The 25629-nt window shown below is 43.4% G+C and overlaps 1 protein-coding gene across 2 annotated transcripts in view; it reads left to right on the top strand.

Annotated features, from left to right (window-relative positions):
- Positions 1-7674: 7674 nt before the first annotated feature.
- Positions 7675-25629, top strand: part of Pold3 (DNA polymerase delta 3, accessory subunit) — a 38732-nt gene continuing 20777 nt past the window's right edge. Inside the window, exons 1-5 of one of the 2 annotated variants that reach the window (XM_075952675.1) lie at positions 7675-7904; positions 8562-8617; positions 17435-17537; positions 21833-21872; positions 23509-23641. In XM_075952675.1, coding sequence (XP_075808790.1) covers positions 7845-7904; positions 8562-8617; positions 17435-17537; positions 21833-21872; positions 23509-23641 — 392 coding nt within the window. In that variant the 5' untranslated portion in view covers positions 7675-7844. The remainder of the gene's footprint in view (positions 7905-8561; positions 8618-17434; positions 17538-21832; positions 21873-23508; positions 23642-25629) is intronic. The other variant, XM_075952676.1, reaches the window with a different exon arrangement.

Below are 25629 nucleotides of genomic sequence, written 5' to 3'. Positions count from 1 at the left end.
TCATCCCCAGTGACACACCTACTCCAGCAAGGCCACACCACCTCCTCCTCAACAGTCCATCAACTGGGAACCAAGCATATATGAGCCTGTGGGGCCATTCAAAGCACCACAAGTGTACAAAGTGTTTTCAGGCCTATGATCTCATGTAATCTTTACAATCTGTGCTACTGTGCCTGTCTAAAACACCTGGTTGGGCTAATAAGGAGCTGAAGAGGTGTGAGGCTTGCCTGGTCTACAGAGTAAGATCCAGGACAGTCAAGCTTAGGCAGGGAAGGAAATCATCAAAAACAGAAAGTTAGTGAAGATGTAACCAGCCCCAGTAAGCAGCAGAACTTGGCAGCTGAGGCCTTGTCTACACACACACACACACACACACACACACACACACACACACACACACACACGGGGTGAGGGTGAGTATTTGAAAACTATTAGAGGAAGAAAACCGAACTCTAGGGAAGAATGGGGTAAGACTGCCAGTGCCTGGCACACTTGCAGTTTCTGTGACTGATTGCTTGTATAAAAGTTTAGCTTGATCACTCATTAACTCCTGCCTAAGAAACAAAGATTAAAGAAACCAAACCCACAATAACAACTATAACAAAAATAAATTTTATTTGAAAACCAACTCCGGCCGCTTTTGCTTCCTGGGGACATCATGACAGAAGTCAGTCTGTTACTAGGTGGGGAGTAATTGTTCCTCCCTGACCCCACCAGTCACTCCCTCGCACTCCCACCCCCCACTCACTACCAGGAGTCCTATGACGGTGAGGGTCAAGAGGCCTGAGTGTGAGTCCCCAGTGCATCACTCTGTGGCTGTGTACCTTGGGGAAAGCCACCAGACACCTTAGAATTTAGCCTTCTCATTTGTAGTTAGCCGTCTGAGTGATGGGCCGCGATAACTATGGCTCACTTATCCTGGGGTGAAGCTCCATAGACACTGATATTCGACGTCATCTTTCTGAGTCCACACAGCCATGGGGAATGGACATTTCCACCCCCTTGTTGTTTACTGGGGGATCCTGAAGCTCCAAAACTGATGAAGCGGCTTACTGAGGGCCTCTTTCCTAGAAGGTGGCAGATCTGCAATTCATACCCAGATTGCTTCATGCCATGGTTTTGTCTCCTAAATTTGTCTCAGCCTTTGCTGTTCAATGACTTACTGAAATTTAATAGCTTTAAGAACAATTGTTCTTTCTACAGTCCACAATTACATGGGACTGTAGATTTACATAGCCCACAATTATGGCCTTGGCCAGCTTGGCTTTCTGTGCCGAGCCCCACGTGTGTCTGTGGTCAGTGGTGATTTGAGTGAAACTGGATGATCTAGCATGCCCTCGTTCGCATGTTTGGTGATTGGCAGTTGCTGGGACACCTTGGTTGTCCTCCACGTAGTCTCCCATCCTCCCCTAGTCTAGCGTAGACTTGTCAACATGGTGGTTCCAGGATTCTAAGTGTAACAAGAGAAATCAAACCTTCATCGCCAAGTATTTTCTAGTCATAAAAAAATCACTAAGCCAAATCAGGAAGTGTAGGAGAGCACTTTCAAAAGGTCTGGTAGGGCTGGGGATGTAGCTCAGTTGGTAGTGTGCTTGCCTAGTGTGTGAAATTTCCTGGGTTTGTCCATTTAAAAAACTTTCTAAAAATTGCTAGTTCCAGGACAGGCTCCAAAGCCACAGAGAAACCCTGTCTCGAAAAACAAAAAAAAAAAAAATTGTTTCTTTTCACTTTCTGTGCAAGGATATTTGCCTGAACGTATTTCTGTGCATGCAGTTCCTTCAGAGGCCAGAAGGTGGCGTCAGATCCCTTGAAACTGGAGTTTAAAAAGTTTGTGAGCCACCCCGTGGGTGCTTGGAACCAAACCCTTGTCCTCTGGAAGAGCAACAAGTTTCTTTAACCCTTGAGCCATCTCTCCAGCCTCAGCAGCTTCATTCTTTATTACCTTGTTCTCAACAGGTCTTGTTTCCTCGTGGACCTAGAACTCCCCCTTACATGAACATGTTATTGCGTCTATGTATGTGGTCTCTGTGGGCAACTGGCACTGTCAGGAATTCAGTGAACACTTATCAGATGACTGAATCCATCTATATGGGCAGATATATATATATATTTTTAAATACTTATTTATTATGTATACAATATTCTGTGTGTATGCTTGCAGGCCAGAAGAGGGCACCAGACCCTATTACAGATGGTTGTGAGCCACCGGTTGCTGGGAATTGAACTCGACTTTTGGAAGAGCAGACAATGCTCTTAACCTCTGAGCCATCTCTCCAGCCCCAGCGGGTATATTTTTAAGCAAACGTTTACTGAGCACCATTTCACACAGGGACGGTGACAATACCAAAGTAGAGAGCATACCTTTTCATAAGGAACTTGCCTAGAAGAAGAAACAAACTCATGATGTAGTGTGCTAGAGAAAAACTCAAATGATTATGGAAACACAAATGAGCCTTAAACTAGTGGTTGCTGGAGAGTGGGGAGGCAGAGAAGGCACCAGAAAAGGGAATTTGGATGAGGGTGTGCCTCTAAGCAAGGCCCAGCAATGCAAAGACTCATGATAAATAACTCGAAATACAGGATTGGGAGTGTGGCTCAGTGATAGAGTCTTCTTGGATCATGCACGAGGCACTTGGCTTGATCTCCAACACTGTACTAAATAAATGAGTAAAGAGAATCAATTAACCAGCTCAATGTTCAAGGATTTAATATCAGTTTGTGTTGGCGGAAGACAGGTAAGACACAAGGGCTTAGAGGTGGGAGACAAAGATTTAATCTTGAGAACTACATCTCAAGATCCACCCAACAGATCTGAAACCAACATCACAACAAACCTGGTTTGCAAATTTTTAGCATCCAAACTGGAAACAACCCAAAAGTCCATCATCTCTAGAGTAAGAGAACAAAATATGTTACTCTCAGACAGCGGACTACTACTTGGCAATAAAAATCAGTGAAATACCAATGATAGGGTTTGTATCTACAGTATACAGATCTTTTTAAAAAATTAATTACATGTTTAATGTCTGTGTCTATGTGTGGGATACAGAGGTCAGAAGAGGGCATTGGATCCCCTGGAGCCGGAATCATAGGTGGTTGTAAGCCATCTGATGTGGATTCTGTGAAATAAACCTGGGTCCTTTGCAAGAGCAGCGTGCGTATGCTGAGCCATCTCCACAGTGTGCGTCTTAAAGTTGCAGTGTACAAAGGCTGTGTGTGAGGGACTTTTCAGATCATCCTCTGGGGTCTCCAGCAGCGCTGTGCCTGGTGGCGCTCAAGACAGAGTAGGACCTGGACTCAGTCCCAACTGATCACTGGGCCTTTGAAGTAAGCTGGATTTCCCCGGTTAGCTTATCAATAATGGTTACTCTGATAACAGCCAATAAAAGAATTTCAGTGGTGGAAGGAAAAGGAAACAACGCCTTCCACAAACAATATTCTATAGTTCAACAAAAGGGATTATAGAGTAGAACAATATGCAATTCAGTTTCATCCTTCCATCCCTTCGGTTATCTGTCAATAAATATTTGCTAAGGGCCTATCCCATGCCATCATCCAAGGCCAAGTAGGGGGCTGGAGATTGGAATGAAAAGGCGTTTTGAGAATGTCTCATTCCACGGGAACTGAAGCCCTACTTCATGCCACCCTCGTGCACGGTCGGGCCTTTTGTTCCTGCAGTTAGAGTATCTGATTAAACCCCCTCCATCGGGAGTGAAAGCAAGGGTAGCCATGAAGGTGGCCCAGCACGATATGAAATTATGAACTTACTTAAAGTAGTTTGAGGGCTTTGTTTTTTGTTTTGGGGTGTGTGTGTGTGTGTCTGACAACTAGATCATGCGCATTCTCAAGCATGGACTTTGTAGGTAAAAATGTGTCACGATGTCAAATAGTTGGGTACCCCAACCTCACATGAAGGCGCCCCCAGAATGCTTACCAGACTGTTTCTAATACAGATGCCAGCTTCATCTCCTCTGGGGGAGGAGCAGACATTAGGAACCACATGGCCCTCTACAGCCCCACCCAGCTCCTCACTTCCGGCTGCCTAACTGGCCAGGGCTGTCTCCACCCTGTCTTCAGGTCTTCCTCACAGGACCCTAGCCGTGGAGCCCCCACTCCCTGACTGGTGTCCTCAGAGGACTTCTAATCACCAAACTCGGTGCAGAGGCTCCCAGTGATATGAGGAGGGGCACCAGAACTTTTGGTGACTCAAACTTACTTCTTTTGCTTCCTTGGGAGCCTCCTGGAACTCCTTCTCCTTTTCAGTTCCCCCTTTTGGCTTCTTCCTCATTGTCTCTCAACTGGAGCTGTTCCTGAGGTTCGGTCTTCAGCTCCATCGGTGACCTATCCCACCCTCATTGCCCGTTACCCTGGATAACCGTCGGGTTACTAATCAAGTGTGTATCTAAGGACAAGCATAGTCAGCAGCCTAAGGGACATCTTTCAAATGGGGATTCCTGCTAATTTTCTCTCTAATGTGATCTTTTCCAAAGCACCTTCTAAGACCCCAGAGCAAGAGCAATGGAAAAATAATATTCAAAGCAGATGCAAGACAGGGATGGGAACCACTGGCCTGTTTTTCTTCATATTAAAAATAGATATGTGAGGGGCTGGAGAGATGGCTCAGAGGATTGAGTCAGCTCTGAGAACCTATTGCCTGCAACTCCAGCTTCAAGGGATCCAGTGCCCTCTTCTGGCCTCTGTGGGCACCTGCACACATATGCATGTTACCTAGACCTGGAATTTTAGACAGTTCTGAAGAATCATATGGGTGCTGAGAACCCAACTCAGGTCCTCTGGAGGAGCAGACAAATTCTCCCAAATTTTCAGTCCCTGGAAGACTCTTTTTTTTTTTTTGTCTCTTTTTTTGAGACAAGGTTTCTCTGTAGCTTTGGCGGACTCTTGCTTTGAAAAGAGGAACTGTGGACTTGTTATATGTTGAGAGGCATGATAAAGACAATATTATTAGCTTATTTCTTACATATTTTGTCTACAATGAAAAGACATGGTGTCTATCTTCAGATACCCAAGTTCAAAACTGTCTCCTCATTTCTTGTTTTTAAGTTTGCATAGTCACCTTCTTTGAGTTCCCATGGTAACATGGGATGCTTTAACAATGCATCTAGTTGTAGCCCCAGATTGTCAGTTCTGTAAAATGAAGACCACATTGTGTCCCTACTAGCCAAATAAAGTTAGCAAGCAAGCAACAGGTGTTTAATGCATTAATATCTATCTGATATTTTCATATCAATAGGGTCTGTGTCCTTGCCTCTCTGGAATGCCCGTTGAGTAAATCATGTAGACCTTGAATCATGGTTATTAATCCTTGAACTTATTGACTTTGGTTTGTCACCCTGCTATCTCCAGTTCTGGAGTACAGGGTGGGGGTTCCTGACTCTACTCCTCCATACCTCCCCTTCCTAACCAAGGGCTGCTCCTTGCCTCATAACTGGGTCTTGGGATCCTGACGGCTCTCACCCTGCTGAACTGTCTGTGTTCCTACTCAGGACCCTAACAGAGTCCCAGTACTCACCCTTGCCAACCATCCTGGGGATGGAAAGGAAGGGAAAGGACGGTCAGCCTACTATAGCTGCTGTCAACCTTAGGCTGAGCCTTGACCCTCTGGCTCCCACTGCTGGTCTCACCTGGCACTGACATCCTAAGTTTTGTCTGGCCGTCCTTGGTTCTTAGGCTAAGGAAAGGTACTCCCAGCACAACACACTGCTATTAAACTTCGTCCTTAAGATAGAGGGAGTAAGAGCTCTGCTTGCTTTTAAATGCCTAGAAAGTGTAGGCAGACACGGTAGCTTTGCTTTCCCCCACCACGTTTTCTCTGGTTATAAAAATTATATAGATCTGTAAAAACTCAGTTATAAGAAAAAATAAAAATAAAAACAAGGAAGAGAAAAAAAAGGCAGCTCGATGCTACCATTAAAGCCAGCACAGTATGGGAAGGTGGGCTCTAGGGAAACCCGGGATAGAAACGCAGCTCAGTCACGTAAACCTCTATGGTGTGGAGCGAACTACTTAACTGTGAACAGTTTCTATAAAATTGAGATAAAGACTTAAGTTGTGCGACATCTATACGATGAGTATGCTGGTATACGCATAATATTTACATTCTAGATTATTGAAGAGATTACATGAGAAGATTTAAGTACAAAGTCTATCGTGGCGCCTGCCCATTCAATGAATGCTAAGTCATAGTAAACACATCCAGTTTTCCAGGGAATAAGGTTTGTGAGCCCAGTACACAGCAGGATCCAGTTCCTTCCAAGTCCTTTTTTCTCCACTGGCCTCTTCTCCCAGCGTTTCATAATTAGAACAAACTGAGATAGTCTTCCTTCCCAGCCCCCTCTGGAAAAACCTTCACCACTCTCTTAGTTGGGAAGGATTCTAACAGTCATTCATTCCTTTGTCGGACTCTGCCACCATTGCCTACTGCTGGACCCCAGTGCTGGAGGAGAAGCACTTAGAACAGAATATCCATTTAATTTTTGTTGTTGTTGAATACAGGTATCAAACGGCAAGGATGGGGCACTCTATTTACCTCATTGTTGATGCAAAAACCATAGCTCTCATCTTAAAGGGAATTTTTTTTTAAGATTTATTTGTTTATTTTTATTATGTATACAACATTCTGCCTCCATGTATGCCCGCACTCCAGAAGAGGGCGCCAGATCTCATTTCAGATGGTTGTGAGCCACCATGTGGTTGCTGGGAATTGAACTCAGGACCTCTGGAAGAGCGGCCTGTGCTCTTAACCAATGAGCCAGCTCTCAGCCCGGGAATTTTTAAATTTAAAATTTTAAGCTTAAATTGGACGTTGGTGGCACACGCCTTTAATCCCAGCACTCGGGAGGAAGAGGCACACGAATCTCTGTGAGTTCGAGGCCAGCGTGGTTTACAAGAGCTAGTTCCAGGACAGGCACCAAGGCTACAGAGAAACCCTGTCTCGAAATACAAACAAACAAAACAAAACACAAAAACAAAAACACAAATTTTTATGCTTAAAGGGAACTATTTTAAGTGACCATGGCTTGGCTACCCCAAACTCCACGTTCCAATGTGGAAGCAGCTTCATGAAGTTTTATAGTTCTACGGAGCAATGAAAGACACAAAGCAAGGCACGTTTAAAATACGTTCTGAAAGGCGGATACATCCGTGTGGGGGAAGTTTTCCCAGAGGACAAGATGCTATCTGATGACCTTCTTCGTTTTTAGGTTGGCGGAAGCCAGTAGTCTGCTAAATTAATAGGTTCCGAAAGGTTCCTATCCATGAAGTCACAAGGTGGTGATTCTGTTACAGAAGAGGGCTAGAATTAGCTCAAGATAAGGTAATTAGCCTCTGGACCGGCAACATTCCAATCTCTCCACAGCACATCAGTCCAGCAGTCTCCGCAGACGTGGCTTCTTTGCAAGAGTTTAGTTCACACCACCCCCTCCTAGGCATTAGGAATGAAACCCAATTGGGAAATTGAGCTACCATTGAATTTCACCGCTAGACAGCAAAAGGTATTCTTCTCACTTTCCAAGCTGGAAAAACTCTTGCTCAGAGGGGTGACATATATGGTCCTGAGTCAGCAAAAGTCTTACTGACAAAGGAGAGATTGGAAAGCTCCCAGGTGCACTCAGACAACCAAGCGCGCACCCTTCACTTCCGGTCTAAACCCAGTTTCCTCTACATCAGCCCCGGGCTGACTCTCAGTAGTCTGTCCCTCGTCTGCTGCCGTAGCGCGTTGCCTCGTTGCCTTGGGAGACGACCCGCGACCTGGGAGTGAACGAATCCGTTTCCCGCCGGCGGGAGCTGCGGCTGTGTCTGAGCAAAGGGCTCGGAGCTGCACCACCATGGCGGAACAGCTGTATCTGGAAAACATAGACGAGTTCGTCACGGACCAGAACAAGATCGTGAGGAGCTGGGACCGGGGGAGGCGGATGCGAGGGGCCCTGGGCCTGCCAGGGCGCGGGGGTCTCGACTGGGTGCTTGTGTTTGGGGGACCTGCGGAGCGGGCACGGGGCACCGCGACGCAGCCGTGGGGGAGACAGTCCCGGCTACTGAGCCTCTCGCGGGCTCCGAAGTCCGCGGGCCCCGGGCGGGCGAGAGGGGCGCTGGGCGCGGAGCCCGGGAAGCTGGCCGGGCTCGTGAGGCCTCCTCCCCATGCCCTGTCGGGTGGTGGGTCCCTCCAGCCCCGAGTGTGCGGTGCAGGAGACACGACGTCTTTCTGGGCTACCGACTCCTGGTGGTTTATCGTCCGGGAAATGTTTTCTCTTCCGGGATATTTAAATACTGAAAGCAACAGGACCCGCCTCTCTGGGCTGGTGTAAAGATCAGGAAAGATCAAGGTCTTTGCCCTCGTGAGCCCAGGGGGACACAGTTTGGTACCGATCAATCAATCTGAAACATCTTAATATTTGTAAAATAAGTATCTTAGTCTTATTTGTCACAAAGATGGTTTACAGGACATAATCATCCTAGAACAAGAATCTTTAGGCGCAGACTCTTGGCACTTACCTGTACCCAGGAATCGTCTAAAAAAGCCTTAAAAGCTGTTCTTTCTTTTTCAGGTCACCTACAAATGGCTAAGCTATACGCTAGGAGTTCATGTTAACCAGGCAAAACAGTAAGTCCCATTTACTGCTAACTTTAATGATGTTGGAGTTTTCTTTCATTTTGTTTTTAATGCTTGTAGAACTCTTAGGTTAAAACCGCTCCCCACGCCCCCGGGCTAATAGAAAAGAATATCGTTTTTGTCTTTGTTTTGTATTGAGTGTGTGTGTGTGTGTGCGCGCGCGCGCGTGCGCGTGTGTGCACGTATGTGTGCTTGTGCTTGTGTATGTGAACGCGGATGCCCAGAGGCCACGGAGCACATGGGAAGGTCAGTATGATCTTGGGCTCCATTCCTCCCTTTCCAACTTGTTCTCTGCTGCATACACCAGACTGGTTGGCCAGCAAACTTCTGAGGCTCCCTCTCACCACAGGAGAGCGGTGCTACCTTACCCAGCTTTGTGTGGGTTTGGGGATTTGAACTTAGATCCTCGAGCTGGCATGGGAAGTGCTTGACTCAGCCATTTCCCCAGCCCTGTTTTTCCTCTCTTTTAGTTCACTGGACTTGTGTATAAATGTGTTGTGATAATTTTGCTGGAGTTTTTTTTTCCCAGACTTTGGCCTCTGGTTAACATCACTCCGTGTATTGATTTGGCTCATATAATTGAGCTTTTGGTCCCCAGCCGGTGGCACTGTTTGGGGAGGTTTAGGTACAGCCTTGCTGGAGTAAGCGCCTCACTGGAGGCAAGCTGTGAGTGTTTCTAGTCCTTTCCCATGGCATGTTCACTCTCTGTTTTGTGTTTATGTTTGCGTTGAAGATAGGAACTCTTGGCTTCCTGCTCAACCTCCCTTGCCTGTCACACCTCCCATGACGGACTCTTACACCTCTGGAACTGTACTCCCGAAGAAACTCTTGACTTCAACAGTTGTTCTTGTCATGGTCTTTTATCACAGCGACAGTTTTATCAGCTGGGTCAACCGTTCCTGTGTATAGCTCAGAATCATGCGTCTGCTGCATTAGATCTTAGATCTTCATGTGTTCGTTAGGCCTGACTTTAGCCCACATTCTCATAAAGATTCTGTTGCTGTGATAAAACACTGACTAAAACCAACGTGGAGAGGAGAGAGTTTGTCTTACAGGGCAGGGACTGAAACAGAAACATGAAGAGGCAGGGCTCACCTGCTTGCTCTCTTTGGGCTCGTTCTGCTTGCTTATACACCTCAGGACCATCTGCCCACTGTGTGCTGGGCCCGCCTACATCAGACGCCCCCCAGACATGCCCGCAGGTCCTCAGTTTGGGTCACCTGTTTCTGAGTGTGCTGAGTTGACAACTGAAGCTATGACAGAGGCCAGCACGTGTTTGACATCAGCTGTCTGATAGTATAGGGTGTGAGAACTAGAGCCAACCTGTGTTTGATATAGGGTGTGAGAACTAGAGCCAACCTGTGTTTGATATAGGGTGTGAGAACTAGAGCCAACCTGTGTTTGACATCAGCTGTCTGATAGTATAGGGTGTGAGAACTAGAGCCAACCTGTGTTTGACATCAGCTGTCTGATAGCATAGGGTGTGAGAACTAGAAAGATACTAGGTTATTTAAGTGAAAGTAAACAGAGTGCTTAGGAGGGCCAGAGCTCTGCCCTTCTTGCCTTCTGCAGCATCTTTGTTGTTGTTGTTAAAACATGTCTGACTTGAGGCCAAAATAAAAAAGGCAACTTTGAAATCAATGTTAGAATGTTTTGATCTACAGAGGAACAGAATGCTGTCTAAATCCCGAGAGGAAGGATGGGTTAACCATTTCAGAAATCATGCATGGGTTAAATGCCTGGTTTAGTTTGTCCTGCTCCTGGGTGGTCTGATTCTTATTTGTTCGGTCAGTGGTTGGAGTTCTTTTGAGCCATGCTAACATGGTGCACGTCTTAGAAAGCCCTGCACTCTAGAGCAGGTCAGTTGGGCTTTATTTGATCTAACATTCTATGGGTGTAAGAGACTGATTTTAGCCGTGATGGTTACACTTTCAAGACCTGAAAGTGTTAGTTCGGAGCCAGGTTTAGACCTGTTTTTACCAATACTGCCTGAGGTCAGCTTTGACCCAAACCTAAGAGCTGCAATAACTTTGGGAATGGACACATATAAGAGCTTTATTTATTGTCTGCTTGTAAACAGGGCCTCGCTGTGTAGCTCTGGTTGGCTGGGACTTTGAACTCAGAGATCTGCCTCCGCCTGGATTAAAGGCGTTGTGTGCCACCGCTGGCTGTGCCGTATTCTTTTCAATGGTAAGGGTCTGACTAGGCAGTGAAGCAGCTGCTGCTATACTCACCTAATAGACTCCAAGATGCGCTTGACAGGTTCTAGCCTTAGCAACCGTCTGGCTGCTGCCTGTGTACCGACTTCATCTCATGCTCCATACCTCCCTTCCTGTAGTCTCAGTACACATGCTTTTCAGCAGGTATGCTAAACTCATTCTCAGCCTAGGTTCCTGGAATGTTCCTTTCTAGTTTTTACCTTCTGGTTTTAATTAGGATTTCATGTGTAACATTTTTTCTCTAATCTGTAATACTGTCACACTGCTGTTAGTTCTATAAAATATATTTGAACTACCATTGAATGTATACAATTTAATGTTTTTTAGTGTTTTCACAGAGTTGTACAGCTCTCACCACCATCAGTTTTTGTTTGTTTTTTACCTGTTCAAAGCAGGAAAGACATTTAATGCCAATTCAGACATCATCCCACTTAGTAAAACAGAAGCAACCCAGTAGAAGCATGATGAAAAGTTTTGAACCATTCAAAATATAACCAGAGGGGTTAGAGAGGTGGTTCATCAGTTAAGAGCACTGACTGCTCTTCCAGAGACCCAGATGCAGTAACTCCCAGCATCCACATAGCAAATCACAACCATCTGTAACTCCAGTTCCAGGGGATCCCACATCTTCTGGCCTCCAAGAGCACTGCTTGCATGCATTGCACAGATATACATGACTCACTCATGAGCATTAAAAAGCAAACAAATTGGAAACAGCCCTGACATACTTTGCATCACTAGTGATAAGCTGAATGCAAATTAAAATGCCATGTGGTACTTTTTCCCTTCTGTTGCACCCTTAAGCAATTTTAGAGTATTTTCACCAGTCCAAAATGAATCGTTAACTGTTAATGATTACTGGTTTTAGTTTTGTTTTGTTTTTGCTTTTTGAGACAGGGTTTCTCTGTGTCCTGGAACTCATTTTGTAGACCAGGCTAGCCTTAAACTCAGTGATCCGCCTGCTCTGCTTCCCAAGTGCTGGGATTAAAGGTGTGCACCACCACCGCCCTGCTCAGTCAGTGTTTTTTTAACCTCTATATCAACTCACCTTTCCTAGACAACCATTCTTTCTGTCTATAAAATATTTTTATGTCTGTGTGTGATATATATGTGTGTATATATATATTACATATTTAATATACATAGTGTATATAAATCATAGTATACTTGTCTGGTTTCTTTTAATTTGTTCTCAAAGGTTTTCCAGGCTGTGTGGTGCCTAATTTATTTATTTTTTTTAAAATATTTATTTATTTATTTATTTATTTATTTATTTATTTATTTATTTATTATGTATACAATATTCTGTCTGTGTGTATGCCTGCAGGCCAGAAGAGGGCACCAGACCCCATTACAGATGGTTGTGAGCCACCATGTGGTTGCCGGGAATTGAACTCAGGACCTTTGGAAGAGCAGGCAATGCTCTTAACCTCTGAGCCATCTCTCCAGCCCCACCTAATTTATTTTTATGGCCAAATAATAATTCCATTATATGTTATACTAGTTTCCTCGCTCCAAGGTTGTAACAGAGTACTGAAAACGAGAAAACACTAGAGAGGTATTGACTTCTGTTCTGCAGGTTGTCTGTGCACATTCTTGATGGTGTTTGAAGCACAGCTAATTTGATTGTTGATGAAGTTTGTCACTGTTCTGATTATATGAATGTGTAACAAACTGGCCCAAAATTTAGTGGCAAAAATAGCCATTTTCTCACACAAATAGATTCTCAAATTTGGACAGGGCACAGTGGGAATAGTCTGTATTAGCTCTGTGGTTTCTGGGGCCTTATTTGGGCAGTGTCAGTGACTGAAGCCTGGTCATCTTCATTCCTTTTTTTTTTTAATATATTTATTTATTTGTTATTTATACAGTATTCTGTCTGCTTGTATGCCTGCAGGCCAGAAGAGGGCACCAGACCTCATTACAGATGGTTGTGAGCCACCATGTATTTGCTGGGAATTGAACTCAGGACCTTTGGAAGAGCAGGCAGTGCTCTTAACCGCTGAGCCATCTCTCCAGCCCTTCATTCATCTTTTTGTATGTCTGACAGTTAATGCTGTTTGTCAGCTGAACCGTCGCTGTGGACAGGGGTGTTCTGATGATCTGCCTGTATGGCTAGGCTTCCTTGCAGCATGGTGTTTTTAAGCAGTCAGATTGTGAAAATGTTATGGAGGACTAAAATTGACTTAGTTCTGGGGGAAATTATGATTAGAACTGATAAGGGGAAGTTGTAATTCATCATATGTGTAGGAAATATATTCTGCAGGAAGTCATGTTGTGTCACTCATTTTTAAGATCATGGTGGTGCACGTCTTTAATCCCAGCACTCGGGAGGCAGAGGTAGGTGGATCTCTGAGTTCAAGTCCAGCCTGGTCTACAGAGCGAGTTCCAGGACACTCTCCAAAGCTATACAGAGAAACCCTGTCTTGGAAAGAAAAAAAAAAAGATCATTCACGGGGTCTGGAGAGATTGCTCGGAGGTTGGGAGCACTGACAGCTCTTCAAGAGGACCTGGGTTCAATTCTCAGCACCCTCATGACAGCTCATAACTGCCTGTAACTCCAGTTCCAGGGGACCTGACGTCCTCACACAGACATACTTGCAGTACAATGTACATAACAATACAAATAAATCATTATTAAAAAATTATTTATTGTTAGAAATAGAGTGCTTGGCTTTCTTAAATGAGACAAACATTAAAGTATGTGTAAATTGCTTTTTAAAGGGCTTATTGTGACTTTCTCAATAAAAAGGGAAATAGATTTAAAAGAAAACAAAACAAAAAACAAGTGAGAAAAAACTAATAAAAAAACTGGGACACTTGTGCAGAGGGCACTGACTGCTGCCATAGACAAGATGAAGAGCTATGGAGAAAAGACTGCATGGCTGAAGCGCTCCAGAGCTCTGGGACATGGTACTTGCCTGTCTGGTCTTGTACTGCATGGTTCTAATTAACATAACAGTCAAGTCCACTGCCCCTTCTGACATAGTCACTGCAGTGGGGGAGACTTGAGAGAACAGGTGGAAGAAGCCACGAAACTGGCAGAAGACGGGACAGCCTTTAGAACTGATGGTGTAGTGGGAAAGGCAGCCACATAAACAGAGGTTGAGTGTAGCTTAGGTGTCACACTTGGCAGAGGTGCTCTGTTAGACGGGCTGTGTTAGGGAAGGCGTGAAGTAGGAGGTAGTCCTCAGCTTTTGTCTTGATGAGGAATTAGACCTTTACAGCCCTGGCTGGCCTGGAATTCTCTGTGTGAGCCACGCTGGCCTTGAACTCAAAGAGATCTGATTTCTTCTGCCTCCCTAGGATTAAAACAGGTAAACAGATCTCTGACTCAGGTTCCTACCATTTCAAGCTTACACTCTGGGAAAGAGGTAAACGGTCCTAAGGGGTTGAGCTTTGACCCTTTGTTCACTGCTTAGAACAAGTGGCCGCTCAGTAAAGTTGTGATTTTTTTTTATCTTTTTTTTTTAACTTGCATTTTAAAATTCACTATGACAGCCTCATAGGTAATGATGGTGAGAAGAGAGTTCAGTTGACACTTGGATTGAGAAAGTCTAGTCGAGGTTCGGAGCGGGTAGAGTCAAGAATTAGTTGGGAGGGAGAGCTAATGAGACTTGGCACCCATTGCATAAGGAAAAGTAAAGGATAATGATTCCCAGATTTCTGGCTAAGGCGGTTTGAACAAATGGTGATGTCATCAGGGAAAAATGAAGCCATGGACTTGTATAAAATAGGTCATGGAGAATACTGTGGGGAGACCAACCATATTCCATGTCTCAGGAAACCATAGATGCAGGCTAAGGGGCGGCTGGTCATACTAAAATAAAGGAAGAAGATTGCTGAAGACAGCATCAACAGTAAGGAAAGGCAGGCCCAGGAACTGGGAATCACCTGGGGCAGGTGCAGGAAGAGAGCCATCAACGGTGAGGTTGAGGGTTTCTGTGACCCCCTCTCCAGACCACATCTTACCATGCAGCTCCTGGTGACCTGGAGTTCACTATGGAGACTCAGGCTGGTCTTAAACTCACAGAGCTCCACCTGCCCCCCCCCCCAGGGTTCAAAGCTCTCAGAACTTCTGAGCCTCTGGCTGTTGTTGACTGAAGTTTGGCGTGTTGTAGAAGCTCGCTAAATATTTCTTAAAGACAAATGATGTGCATCTCCTTATCGTTAGACTAGGTATTGTGGAGAGCCAGCTTTTAGGGTTTTTAGGTGTTTGGGATAAAAGTGAGTAAAGATTTTTCTCTAAGCATTTCTGCATTTAATGTGTGTCTTGTCCCTTTTTTAAAAATTTTTATTGAGCTCTACATTTTTCTCTGCTTCCCTCCCTACCTCTCCCCTCCCCTCTCCTTTAACCCTCCCGCAAGGTCCCCATGCTCCCAATTTTTCTACTTCCCATGTAGTAAGTCTCTTTGGATCCTCATTGTTGTCTAAGTTCTCTGGGATTGTGATTTGTGGGCTGGTTTTCTTTGCTTTATGTTTAAAAAACCACTTTTGAGTGAGTACATGTGAGTGAGGTACTGGGTTACCTCACTCAAAATGATGTTTTCTAGTTCCATCCATTTTCCTGCAAAATTCAAGCTGTCGTTATTTTTTTCTGCTGTGTAGTACTCCATTGGGTAAATGTACCACATTTTCCTTATCCATTCTTCCGTCGAGGGGCATTTAGGTTGTTTCCAGGTTCTGGCTCTGATAAACAAAGCTGCTGTGAACACAGTTGAGCACATGTCCTTGTGGCACGGAAGTGGTATTGCTGGGTCTTGAGGAAGGTGGTTTCCTAATTTTCGAGAAATCACCAGCCACACTGACATCCAGAGGGGCTGTACCAGCTTGTATTCCCACCAGCATTGCAGAAGTGTTCCCTTTACCCCACAACCTCTCCAGCATAAGTTGTCATCGGTGTTTTTGATCTTGGTCGTTCTTATAGGTGTAAGATGGAATCTCAGAGTTGTTTTGATTTGAATTTCTCTGATGACTAAGGATGTTGAGCATTTCCTTAAGTGTCTTTCAGCCATTTTAGATTCCTCTGTTGAGAGTTTTCTGTTTAGGTCTGTACTTCATTTTTTTTTAATTGGATTATTTGTTCTTTTGATGACCAGTTTCTTGAGTTCTTTGTATGTTTTGGAGATCAGACCTCCGTCTGATGTGGGGTTAGTGAAGATCTTTTTCCATTCTGTAGGCTGTTGTTTTGTCTTGTTGACCGTGTCCTTTGCTTTACAGAAGCTTTTCAGTTTCAGGAGGTCCCATTTATTAATTGTTTCTCTCAGTGTCTATGCTACTGGAGTTATAGTTAGGAAGAGGTCTCCTGTGCCAATGCGTTCAAGTGTACTTTCCACTTTCTCTTCTATGAGGTTCAGTGTGTCTGGCTTTATGTTGAGGTCTTTGATCCATTGGACTTGAGTTTTGTGTATGTTTATAGATATGGGTCTATTTTCATTTTTCTACATGTTGATATTCAGTTATGCGAGCACCATTTATTAAATATGCTTTCTTTTTTCCATTTGATATTTTTTGTTTCTTTATCAAAGATCAGGTGTTCAAAGATGTGTGGATTGATATCTGGGTCTCCTGTCTGTCCTTATGCCAATACTAGGCTGTTTTCAGTACTGTAGCTCTATAGTAGAGTTTGAAGTCAGGGATTGTGATGCCTCCAGAAGTTCTTTTTTGTACAGAATTCTTTTGGCTATCCTGGGTTTTTTTGCTTCTCCATATGAAGTTGAGTACTGTTCTTTCGAGGTCTCTGAAGAATTTTGCTGGGATTTTGATGGGCAGTGTCTGTGTCATGTTAATGAACATTTAGATACTGGCTGGTGTAAGCACTTGCTACATTCTACAGTCAAGAAACATCTGATTCTAAGTAATTCAGCAGTGTCAGAGGTGGACATATGTTTGCCATCATGTTCAACATGGTGATCTCTTAGGATTACTAAGAACCCCAGATCTTCTCTGTCCCCAAAAGCACATACAGACTCGCAGCTTTTTTTAAAAATATTTATTTATTTATTATATTATGTGTATAGCATTCCTTCCACGTGTGCCTGCAAGCCAGAAAGGGGCGCCAGGTCTCATTATAGATGGCTGTAAGCCACCATGTGGTTGCTGGGAATTGAACTCAGGACCTCTAGAAGAGCAGTCAGTGCTCTTAACCTCTGAGCCATCTCTCCAGCCCCCTGACTCGCAGCTTTTTTGAGAACAGAGTTTGTACAGTGTATGGATTCAGATGATAAGAATTACTCGTGTAGTAATGGCACTTCTCTTTTATGCCTCAGGATATGAAGGCTAGAAAACTTTATTCTGGATCTCATAGCTAGATAGTGACTCCCTGTGTGTCTGCTACTTAATCACTGCCACTGTTTGGCTGTGGGTTCTGTCCCTCTTGGCATATTTCTAGATTATCTCAGTTACTTCCTGGTCACTGAGCCAATTCAAACAAGTTGGCTCTAGTTCCATGCTCCATCTAAAGTCCACCCGTTGTTTTTCACAAGTCTGCCTGTTCAGTAAGTAAAAAATATATGACTTAAGTCATGAGTTAAGAGTTGATGAGGCGAAGATGCATACTAATGAGTCATTTCTGTCTTGTTTGGAACAGGATGCTCTATGAATATGTTGAAAGGAAACGGAAGGAAAATTCAGGAGCTCAGCTGCATGTTACCTACTTGGTGTCTGGCAGTCTTATACAGAACGGACATTCTGTAAGTTCTCTTGTAACAAGCCTACGTGTGTATGAGGTATAAACAGTATTAGAAATAACAGAAGGAAGAACCAAGATTGAGTGGTGTGGAAGTTATAAGTATCTCTTGAAGAGAGTATTTTGATTTTTCTATTTATTTATTTATTTATTTTTGAGACAGGATCTCTCTGTATAGCTCTGACTGTCCTAGAACTCACTCTGTAGACCAGGCTGGCCTCGTACTTGGAAATCCATCTGCCTTTGCCTCCTGAGTGCTGGGGTTAAAGGCGTGCTCCACCACCACCCAGCATATTTAGAAATTGTAAACTTAATCTGACACTCAGGAAAGTTTAGGTGATATCTTGGCTGTGATGAAGTGACTGTCATTATCGGCTAGTTACCTAGGAAACGAGACATTAGAGAGTAGTGTTCTTTGAACCTCTTTTTCCTCTTGAATATGTATAAGGACACTGGTTTTTAATTTTCATCCTTTTTAAATTTCAAGCCACAAACTCAGGTGTTAAAAAAGGAAAAAAGAAAAACTAGTTGACTTTATTTTTAATTTGAGCACTCATTTTGATAGGTCACACAGAGTGGCCCACTAGTGGGGAATAGGTCTGAAGGCTAGCTGCTGGTACAGTCTAGAGACCACACAGAGTGGCCCACTAGTGGGGAATAGGTCTGAAGGCTGCTGCTGGTACAGTCTAGAGACCACACAGAGTGGCCCACTAGTGGGGAATAGGTCTGAAGGCTGCTGCTGGTACAGTCTAGAGACCACACAGAGTGGCCCACTAGTGGGGAATAGGTCTGAAGGCTGCTGCTGGTACAGTCTAGAGACCACACAGAGTGGCCCACTAGTGGGGAATAGGTCTGAAGGCTAGCTGCTGGTACAGTCTAGAGACCACACAGAGTGGCCCACTAGTGGGGAATAGGTCTGAAGGCTGCTGCTGGTACAGTCTAGAGACCACACAGAGTGGCCCACTAGTGGGGAATAGGTCTGAAGGCTGCTGCTGGTACAGTCTAGAGGTCACACAGAGTGGCCCACTAGTGGGGAATAGGTCTGAAGGCTGCTGGTACAGTCTAGAGGCGTGAGCTGGCAGTCTCTGCGGGTGTGTGTAGCATCTTCTGTTCTAGTCCACCAACATTTGGGTACTGCTGCTTTTTCATCTCAACCACAAAGCAGTCTCAGGTCTGCTGAACTCTTTCTGACTTCATATCCTCCTCAGGGGTGGGCACATGCTTTTTGAAACTCTCAAGTGTTTAAGGCAGTGGTTCTCAACCCTCCTAATGCTGTGACCCTTTAATACAGTTCCTCATGTTGTGATGATCCCCCAACTACTAAATTATTTCATTGCTACTTTCTAACTGTAATTTTGCTACTGCTATGAATCACAATATAAATGTCTGATATACAGGGTATCTGATATGTGACCCCCAAAGGGGTTGCAATCCACAGGTTGAGAACTGCTGGTTAGTGGGTTCTTATATGCTAATTAGGCCCTGTTAGATTGGTCTGTCCATTCATTACAAGTTCTCATTAGCTTTTTTGTAGTGGTTTTTGGTTGAGAATGACTTTTTTAAATCACCTAATTTATTAATTTACCAGAGGTTACAAAACAGTCAAGTTTTAAGTTGGAGTCTTTCTATGAAGGACAGGTCTCACTTGTGCAGCCTGGCTAGTAGACTAGACTGACCTCCATATTCATAGAGATCTACCCGCTTCTGCCTAGTGCTGGAAAGGTGTAAACACCACACCTGACCTCTTTGAAGAACATTTGTTGAAGCTGAGTGTAGTCGTACATGCTTATAATTCTAGCATTTGTAAGGTTGATGCAGAAGAGTCAAGGCTTTGATGCCAACCCGGATAAGACATCTCTCAAAAGCATAAAATAAAATTCTAAAAGGTAGCAAAAATCTGCATCTTCTGTCTGTCAGGCTTGAGTTTTCTGATGCTGGACTTGCTGGGATCTTCACCTCGGCAAGTGCCCATTGCACCAACAAGGTGCCGTGTCCTCTGTTGGCCTGTGCATTTTCAGTATCCCCAAGCGTAGGAGCACTTGACCATACTGAACTGCCTGCCTGTCTAGATTATTTCCTTAGGTGTGAATTGACTACTGCCCTAAGGCTGAAGTGCAGGTCTTCAGTGTTTTAGTGGTTGGTTCCTAATGCTTTTTCTCATAAGCCATGAGGAGTGTGCAATATGCAGAATGTGGCATTTTGAGGAACGTCTAGTTTGTATATATTGATCATGCAGGTATGTACAGATACGTGTATGTGTGCATGCATACATATATGTGTAGGTATGCATGCTTGTGTGTGCATGACTGTGAAGACCAGACAGTAATCTTGGGTATTATTCTTCAGGAGCTGTCCACTCTTTTTTTTTTTGAGACAGGTCTCTCACTGGGACCTGAAAGCTTGCTGACTTGACTAGGCTAGCTGGCTGGCCAATGGCCTCCAGGATCCTCCCTTCCTGCCCTGGTCTCCCCAGCACTAGAATTATAAGTGGTGCTACTGTGCCCATCTTTTTACATGGATACTGGGAACTGAACTCAGATCCTCATGCTTGCACGACAAACATTTTACCAACTAAGCTATTGCCCTGCTTCATTTTTTTTTAAAGAGAAAACATAAAAATACACGAATTTTTTAAATTCAGATTTATGATTACGTTTTTGAAAGGCTTGTTTTGAAGTTTTGTGGAGATAGCTCAGTGGTAGAGGGCATGCCAAGAATGTTCAAGGTTTTACCCTCAGTGCTAAAACAAACAAATTTACCTTGATGCCAAACATGGGGCCTCACACCTATAACCTGAAACACTTGGGAGCTAAGGCAGCAGGGTTACTAAATGTGAGGCCGGCCTGAGCATAATGTGAGTTTCTGTCAAAAACCAATCAAGCCAAAAATGCTTGCTTGATCTTCTTATTGCTCTTCTATATTATGAATTTTGGTGGTTCCTAACATTAACATAAATGTATGTTGCTTTAGTCAAATACTAGATTTAGAGGAGATAAACAAATATTACTAACAATTCCTGAAAATCGTTTGAGTTTTTTTCTAGGATAGATCCTGCTTAAATCATCTAATGCCTCATTGTGGCAATTCACCAATTAAAGTTCTGTTTAAACTCAGTTTCTTCCTTTTTGTTTTCGGTTTGTTGGTTCCCTCGTGTCCCATGTAGGTGGCTTTTAGACTGGGTTTGCCTTTCCCTTCTGCTTTTGTTGCAGTTCTTGTATATGCTTTTAATAGAAACAGCTAGGTTTATATTACCCTTTTCTTAGATTTACAGCCCATATTGCACCCAGCTCTCTAACTGCAGACCCTGATCATCTAGTGATAGAAATGTTCCTCTTGTGGGCACACGGGCTGTGTTGTTGTGTGTCAGCCCTTGTTGAGCTCCTGGCCATCGTGACTGCTACAGACGTGTTGCTGGGCAGAGGGCTAACTGGGGCTGAGCAGATAGTTCTGCTCTCATCCTCAACACCAGTTAGTGTAACTCCTAAAGTCAGGGGGCAGGGCCATTGCTGCTTTTGGCTGTGAACTTTTTGCTTACACTTCCTGTCTCTCTCCTACTTCCTGTTTCTTTAAAAGCTCTTCGTTTTCCTCTCTTCATTTTTGTCTTTATGTTTTGAAGCCATAATGTCCTTTGTGATACAAATTTTAGTTTAGTTTTTTTTTCTTCATCATTTGTACTTTGTTTAAAGTTTCTGCTTTCATTTAAAAAGCCTTTTTCTTTTCAGCCTTCTGTTTTAGGTTAATTGCAGATGCTGTACTTGATAGTTAATATTCTTGATTTCTAAAAACAGCTAGTGTCTGTGACAGGAAAAATAGGGTGTACTCTTGAGAATTCAATAAAAAATTGTTTATTATTAAAAAGTTGCAATGAGGAAAAGGAAAAAAGGCTTTCTTTTCTTTGAAGGTTATTTCGGTTATTCCTGGATGTTGAGTTAATCTCAGGGTAGTCTCTAGAACTTATGCTGACCCATGGAGTGACACAAATCTAATTGTTATCTAGTTCCATTGATTAGACAATATTTGCCATTAAATCATTCACCAAAAATTGTTCTTACAGTGATTTGAGATGTATTTTTGTTTCATAAAAATATTGAGGCTGGCCTCTCATTTTCCTTTATCTCTTTCTTTTGAGAATATGTAAAATATGCAAATTAAAAATAAGTCAGACTGCTCTATACTGTAGTATATTTCAGGGTACCCAGTGTTTTTCAAATTTTATAGCTAAGCATAACTGAGTTACTGTCAAAGAGACTGAAATCCTAAGCTCTAACTTCACCACTGATGAAGTGCTATTCCTTGCAGTGCCACAAGGTTGCGGTAGTGAGAGAAGATAAATTGGAAGGTAAGAGTTTAGTAGCTAAGTAGACTTCCTGCTTTTCTGGTTATGACATTGATTGGGTACAGTCTGCATAAAGTGTTTTTGGCTAATTACCCAAAGAGCTGTATTTTCATTCCTTTTATTAATGGTTTCTGAAAGTTAAAATCTTACACCTGCCTAACTTCCCGTTTTTACGGCTAGTCAGCTGATATTTATAAAGTAATCTATGACAGGATTTCAAGACTCATGAGAGACATACAAAGTTGCCGTGAATTCTAGATGACATGGTTTCTTAAACTGTGGGTTGTGACCCCATGTGGAGTTGAATAACCGAATTTAGAGCTTATAAAAAGATTAGAGCTCCTGACAACCAAAACTTAATTCAAAATCCAACGTGCTGAGGGTTTTGTGGCAGTGCATCGAGGAACTTCACTGTAGCCTTAGTTCTGAACACAGTGAGTGTTCTCTGCATTGTGTGACATCCTGCCCTGCAACACCAGTGAGGCTGTGTATGTCATGGGCTGTGCTGGATGTTCTCGGCTGCAGTCTTTTTGCTGTATACGCAAGCTTCTGTGCTCTTACAGAAACAATGCTTTAATTATGGAAAACAAATAATTAATATTTTCCCATAATTGTTTCTTAGTGTATCAAATTAATATGTTTGGAGATTATATTTATGATAGATTATTTGATTCTAAAAATGGCTATTTCAGTTGCTACTTGTTTTATTTATTTAGTTTTTAAACCATTCAGTGAATTTCAGCTTGGATTAGAACAGGGTTTCCAGAAGCTTGAAATACTTCCTCTATTTTGTACTGTGTATTGCTGCAAAGTTGTGGCATTGTCAGCACTGCTGATTGTAAAAGGAAAATATTGATTAGCTAAAAAAACTGATGTGTTCTGCATTCTGCAGTATCAAATATTCAGCCAAGATTTCATTTTTTATATAAAAATAAACACGCACACTCGTTCCATTATTATGTTAAATTTGTTTTTTTATTTTTAATAAATAATCATTTGTTTTTATTTTTAATAAATAATCAAATTATATGTGTCAAAGGGTTGTTTTAAAGTAAGATGTTTTATGACTTATCAGTAAATACTTGAATTATGTACCTATTTCTTATATATAATGTTGCATAAAAATTTCTCGGACGAAAAAGAAAATGTTAAGAAACTGTGCCATATGTGATGGTTACTACGTCCCGAGCTCTGCCAGGCACTGGGGACAGGGAATAATTTAGGCACAGTGTCTTCCCTTGCAGAGCCCACAGTTTGCTCCTGTGATGGTCTTTTGATTTTGCTCTGTAGACTCAGCTCATTAGTAATAATATTATGCAGTTGCTTTCTCTAAACTGAAATTGGAACATATAACTTAAGTTTTCTCAGGTAGAGATTACTTCATTATCTTTAACATCGTCACCATGTTTGCTGAGTGTCCCTGGTGAGCGGTACCCTCGCAGGTGCTGTACGGGAAGGGCCGAGCACCATCGCCCCCTTACAGACAGGCTTGACGTTACACTGTGTGTGCAGCTGTTGGCCTTTTAGGTTTGGACCACCATAGACAGCAAATGGTTTTAGTGCAGAAGAATTTCTTGTTAAAGTCTCCACAAGCTATGAAGCTGTGTATTAACAGACTGCTTTTCCTGTTGACTTGTAGCAGTGAAGTCCAAGCTCGCTGTGACGGCCAGCATCCATGTGTACAGCATCCAGAAAGCTATGCTGAAGGACAGTGGGCCTCTGTTCAACACCGACTATGACATCCTTAAAAGCAATTTGCAGAACTGCAGCAAGTAAGCTCCTTAATGTTCTTGTGGGCTTCTTTACGAATTGATTTTGTAAGGTGTTTACACAGTGGCTGCCTCTTAAGAGTGAATGCCAAGTCTAGTAAAACCCCATTTATCTTGCAGTAAGACACATGCCTAGTTTTATTAGTACATCGTAAGGTGAAAAATAGCAGCCACAGCCCATATTGAAAACCCCAGTGGACTGCCCATAAATCTGTTTCTCATATATTTATCCTGTCATCACCACCAGAAATGTCTGTGTCCCCTCACTACCCCTTTGCCCCAGTCTCTGCGAGTCTAAATCTTACCCATCCTTTAGGAGCTAGTTCAAATGTTGCCCTTCAAAAAACTGTTCCTAAATTTGATGTCCCTATTCCTTCCAGCCAAAAGTAACTCGGCTCCAAAGCTCCATAGCCAAGATTAGATCTTGTAAATCTTTTGTGTTCTTCAGGGCACTGGATAGTGACAGACTATAATGTGTGTGCATTTTAGAAACTAATGATCATAGGTTTTAGTTGTGTTTTGCTGCTTAATGGCTCAGTGACTTTGGACAAATTACCTAATACTCTCTATATTTAGCTCTTCGTCTTTAAATCAGTTGCGATAATTCCTACTTTGTGAGGTTATACTGAGGGCTCAAGTCAGTTCTCTGAGAATGTACTTGGGTATCTACCACCTTGATTTAATAACAATGTAAGTTTGGGGCTGGAGAGGTGGCTCAGTGGTTTATAGTACTTACTACATCAGGAGATGGCCTAGGTTTGATTCCCAGGACCTACATGGTGGCTTATAATTGCCATCCATGTCCTCAGCTCCAGGGGATCCAGCACCCTTTGGTCTCCTTGTGTACTAGGTGTGTGTGTAGTGCACAGACATGCGTGCCAGCCAAGCATTCTCACATGTAAAAGCAGGTATACCTTTAAAAGATAATTTGAACTTGTTTGGCCTGTATCTGATGAAGACCATTAGGTCGCCACCCTACATGTGTTTGAGAATGTGGTGCTCCTAAGGCCAGTGGCTTACAGGAGGTAGCAGTTGCAGCACAGTGCTATCGTAAGAGGAATGATGTGAGAAGATTCTGGAGGCTGGCATTTATTGCCAACTTCTGGATGGGTGTGGTGAGGTGGACAAACAGGTGTCACTCCAAAGGAGACACCATCTAGGCTGAGACTTAACGTCCAGGAGAAACCGCCAGATAAAGGAGCGTAAGAGCGAAGATGGAGCTGAGAGAGACTAGACATTGTACAGTCATCATTGTCTGTGGCTAGAACATGGGGTGGCAGCTGGGAGATAGTTAGAAGACTGGAGTCAGGTTCTCTTTGAGTATTTCCATAGAGCTCAGACTGTATTCTGAGAAGAGCTGTTGGGTTTTGGACATGTGGAATTACTGGGAAATCTCAAGTAAGGATAGTCATTGCAATAGGTAAGTCTTGAGGTAAACAGAATGGTTTGGGTTTGGAGCATAGGGAAGCTGCTGGGTCCGGGCAGCAGATACAGCCATGCAGACAGAATGTGTAGAGTGAAGGAAGGCCAGAAAATAAAATTCAGGGGTACGATTTTTACCAGCTGTATGACCTTGCACAAATTATTAGTCTCTTCATGATTCAACTTCCTTATGATAAAGTAGAGCCCACAATAGTACCAACTTCACATGTAATAGGGGATTAAGTGGATTAAGGTATGCAGAGTGCAGTCCACAGGGACAAAGAAGTGGTGATGGAGAGTTTTGTATGGCCTGTGGACACGGTGGGAATAACTTTTTTTGGAGACAGCTCTAGTGAAACAGCCAACTTTATTTCATAGTGTGGGGAGACATAAAGGATGCAGCCAGTGGCTGGGGTGTCACCTAATTTGTATTAAACAGCGCACTCCTGTCATAAAGCGCCTAGCACAAGTCTTAGTTGTCATCTGTGAAAGCAGGGGAGGGAGGGTCCTGTTGTAAAGCTCCCAGCACAATGTCTGGTTACCACATGGGCAGCAGGGGGAAAGCTTCT

The sequence above is a fragment of the Microtus pennsylvanicus genome, chromosome 18 (genome assembly GCF_037038515.1).
Source record: "Microtus pennsylvanicus isolate mMicPen1 chromosome 18, mMicPen1.hap1, whole genome shotgun sequence".
Taxonomy (NCBI): Eukaryota; Metazoa; Chordata; class Mammalia; order Rodentia; family Cricetidae; genus Microtus; species Microtus pennsylvanicus.
This window is presented reverse-complemented; position numbering and strand designations above follow the sequence as displayed.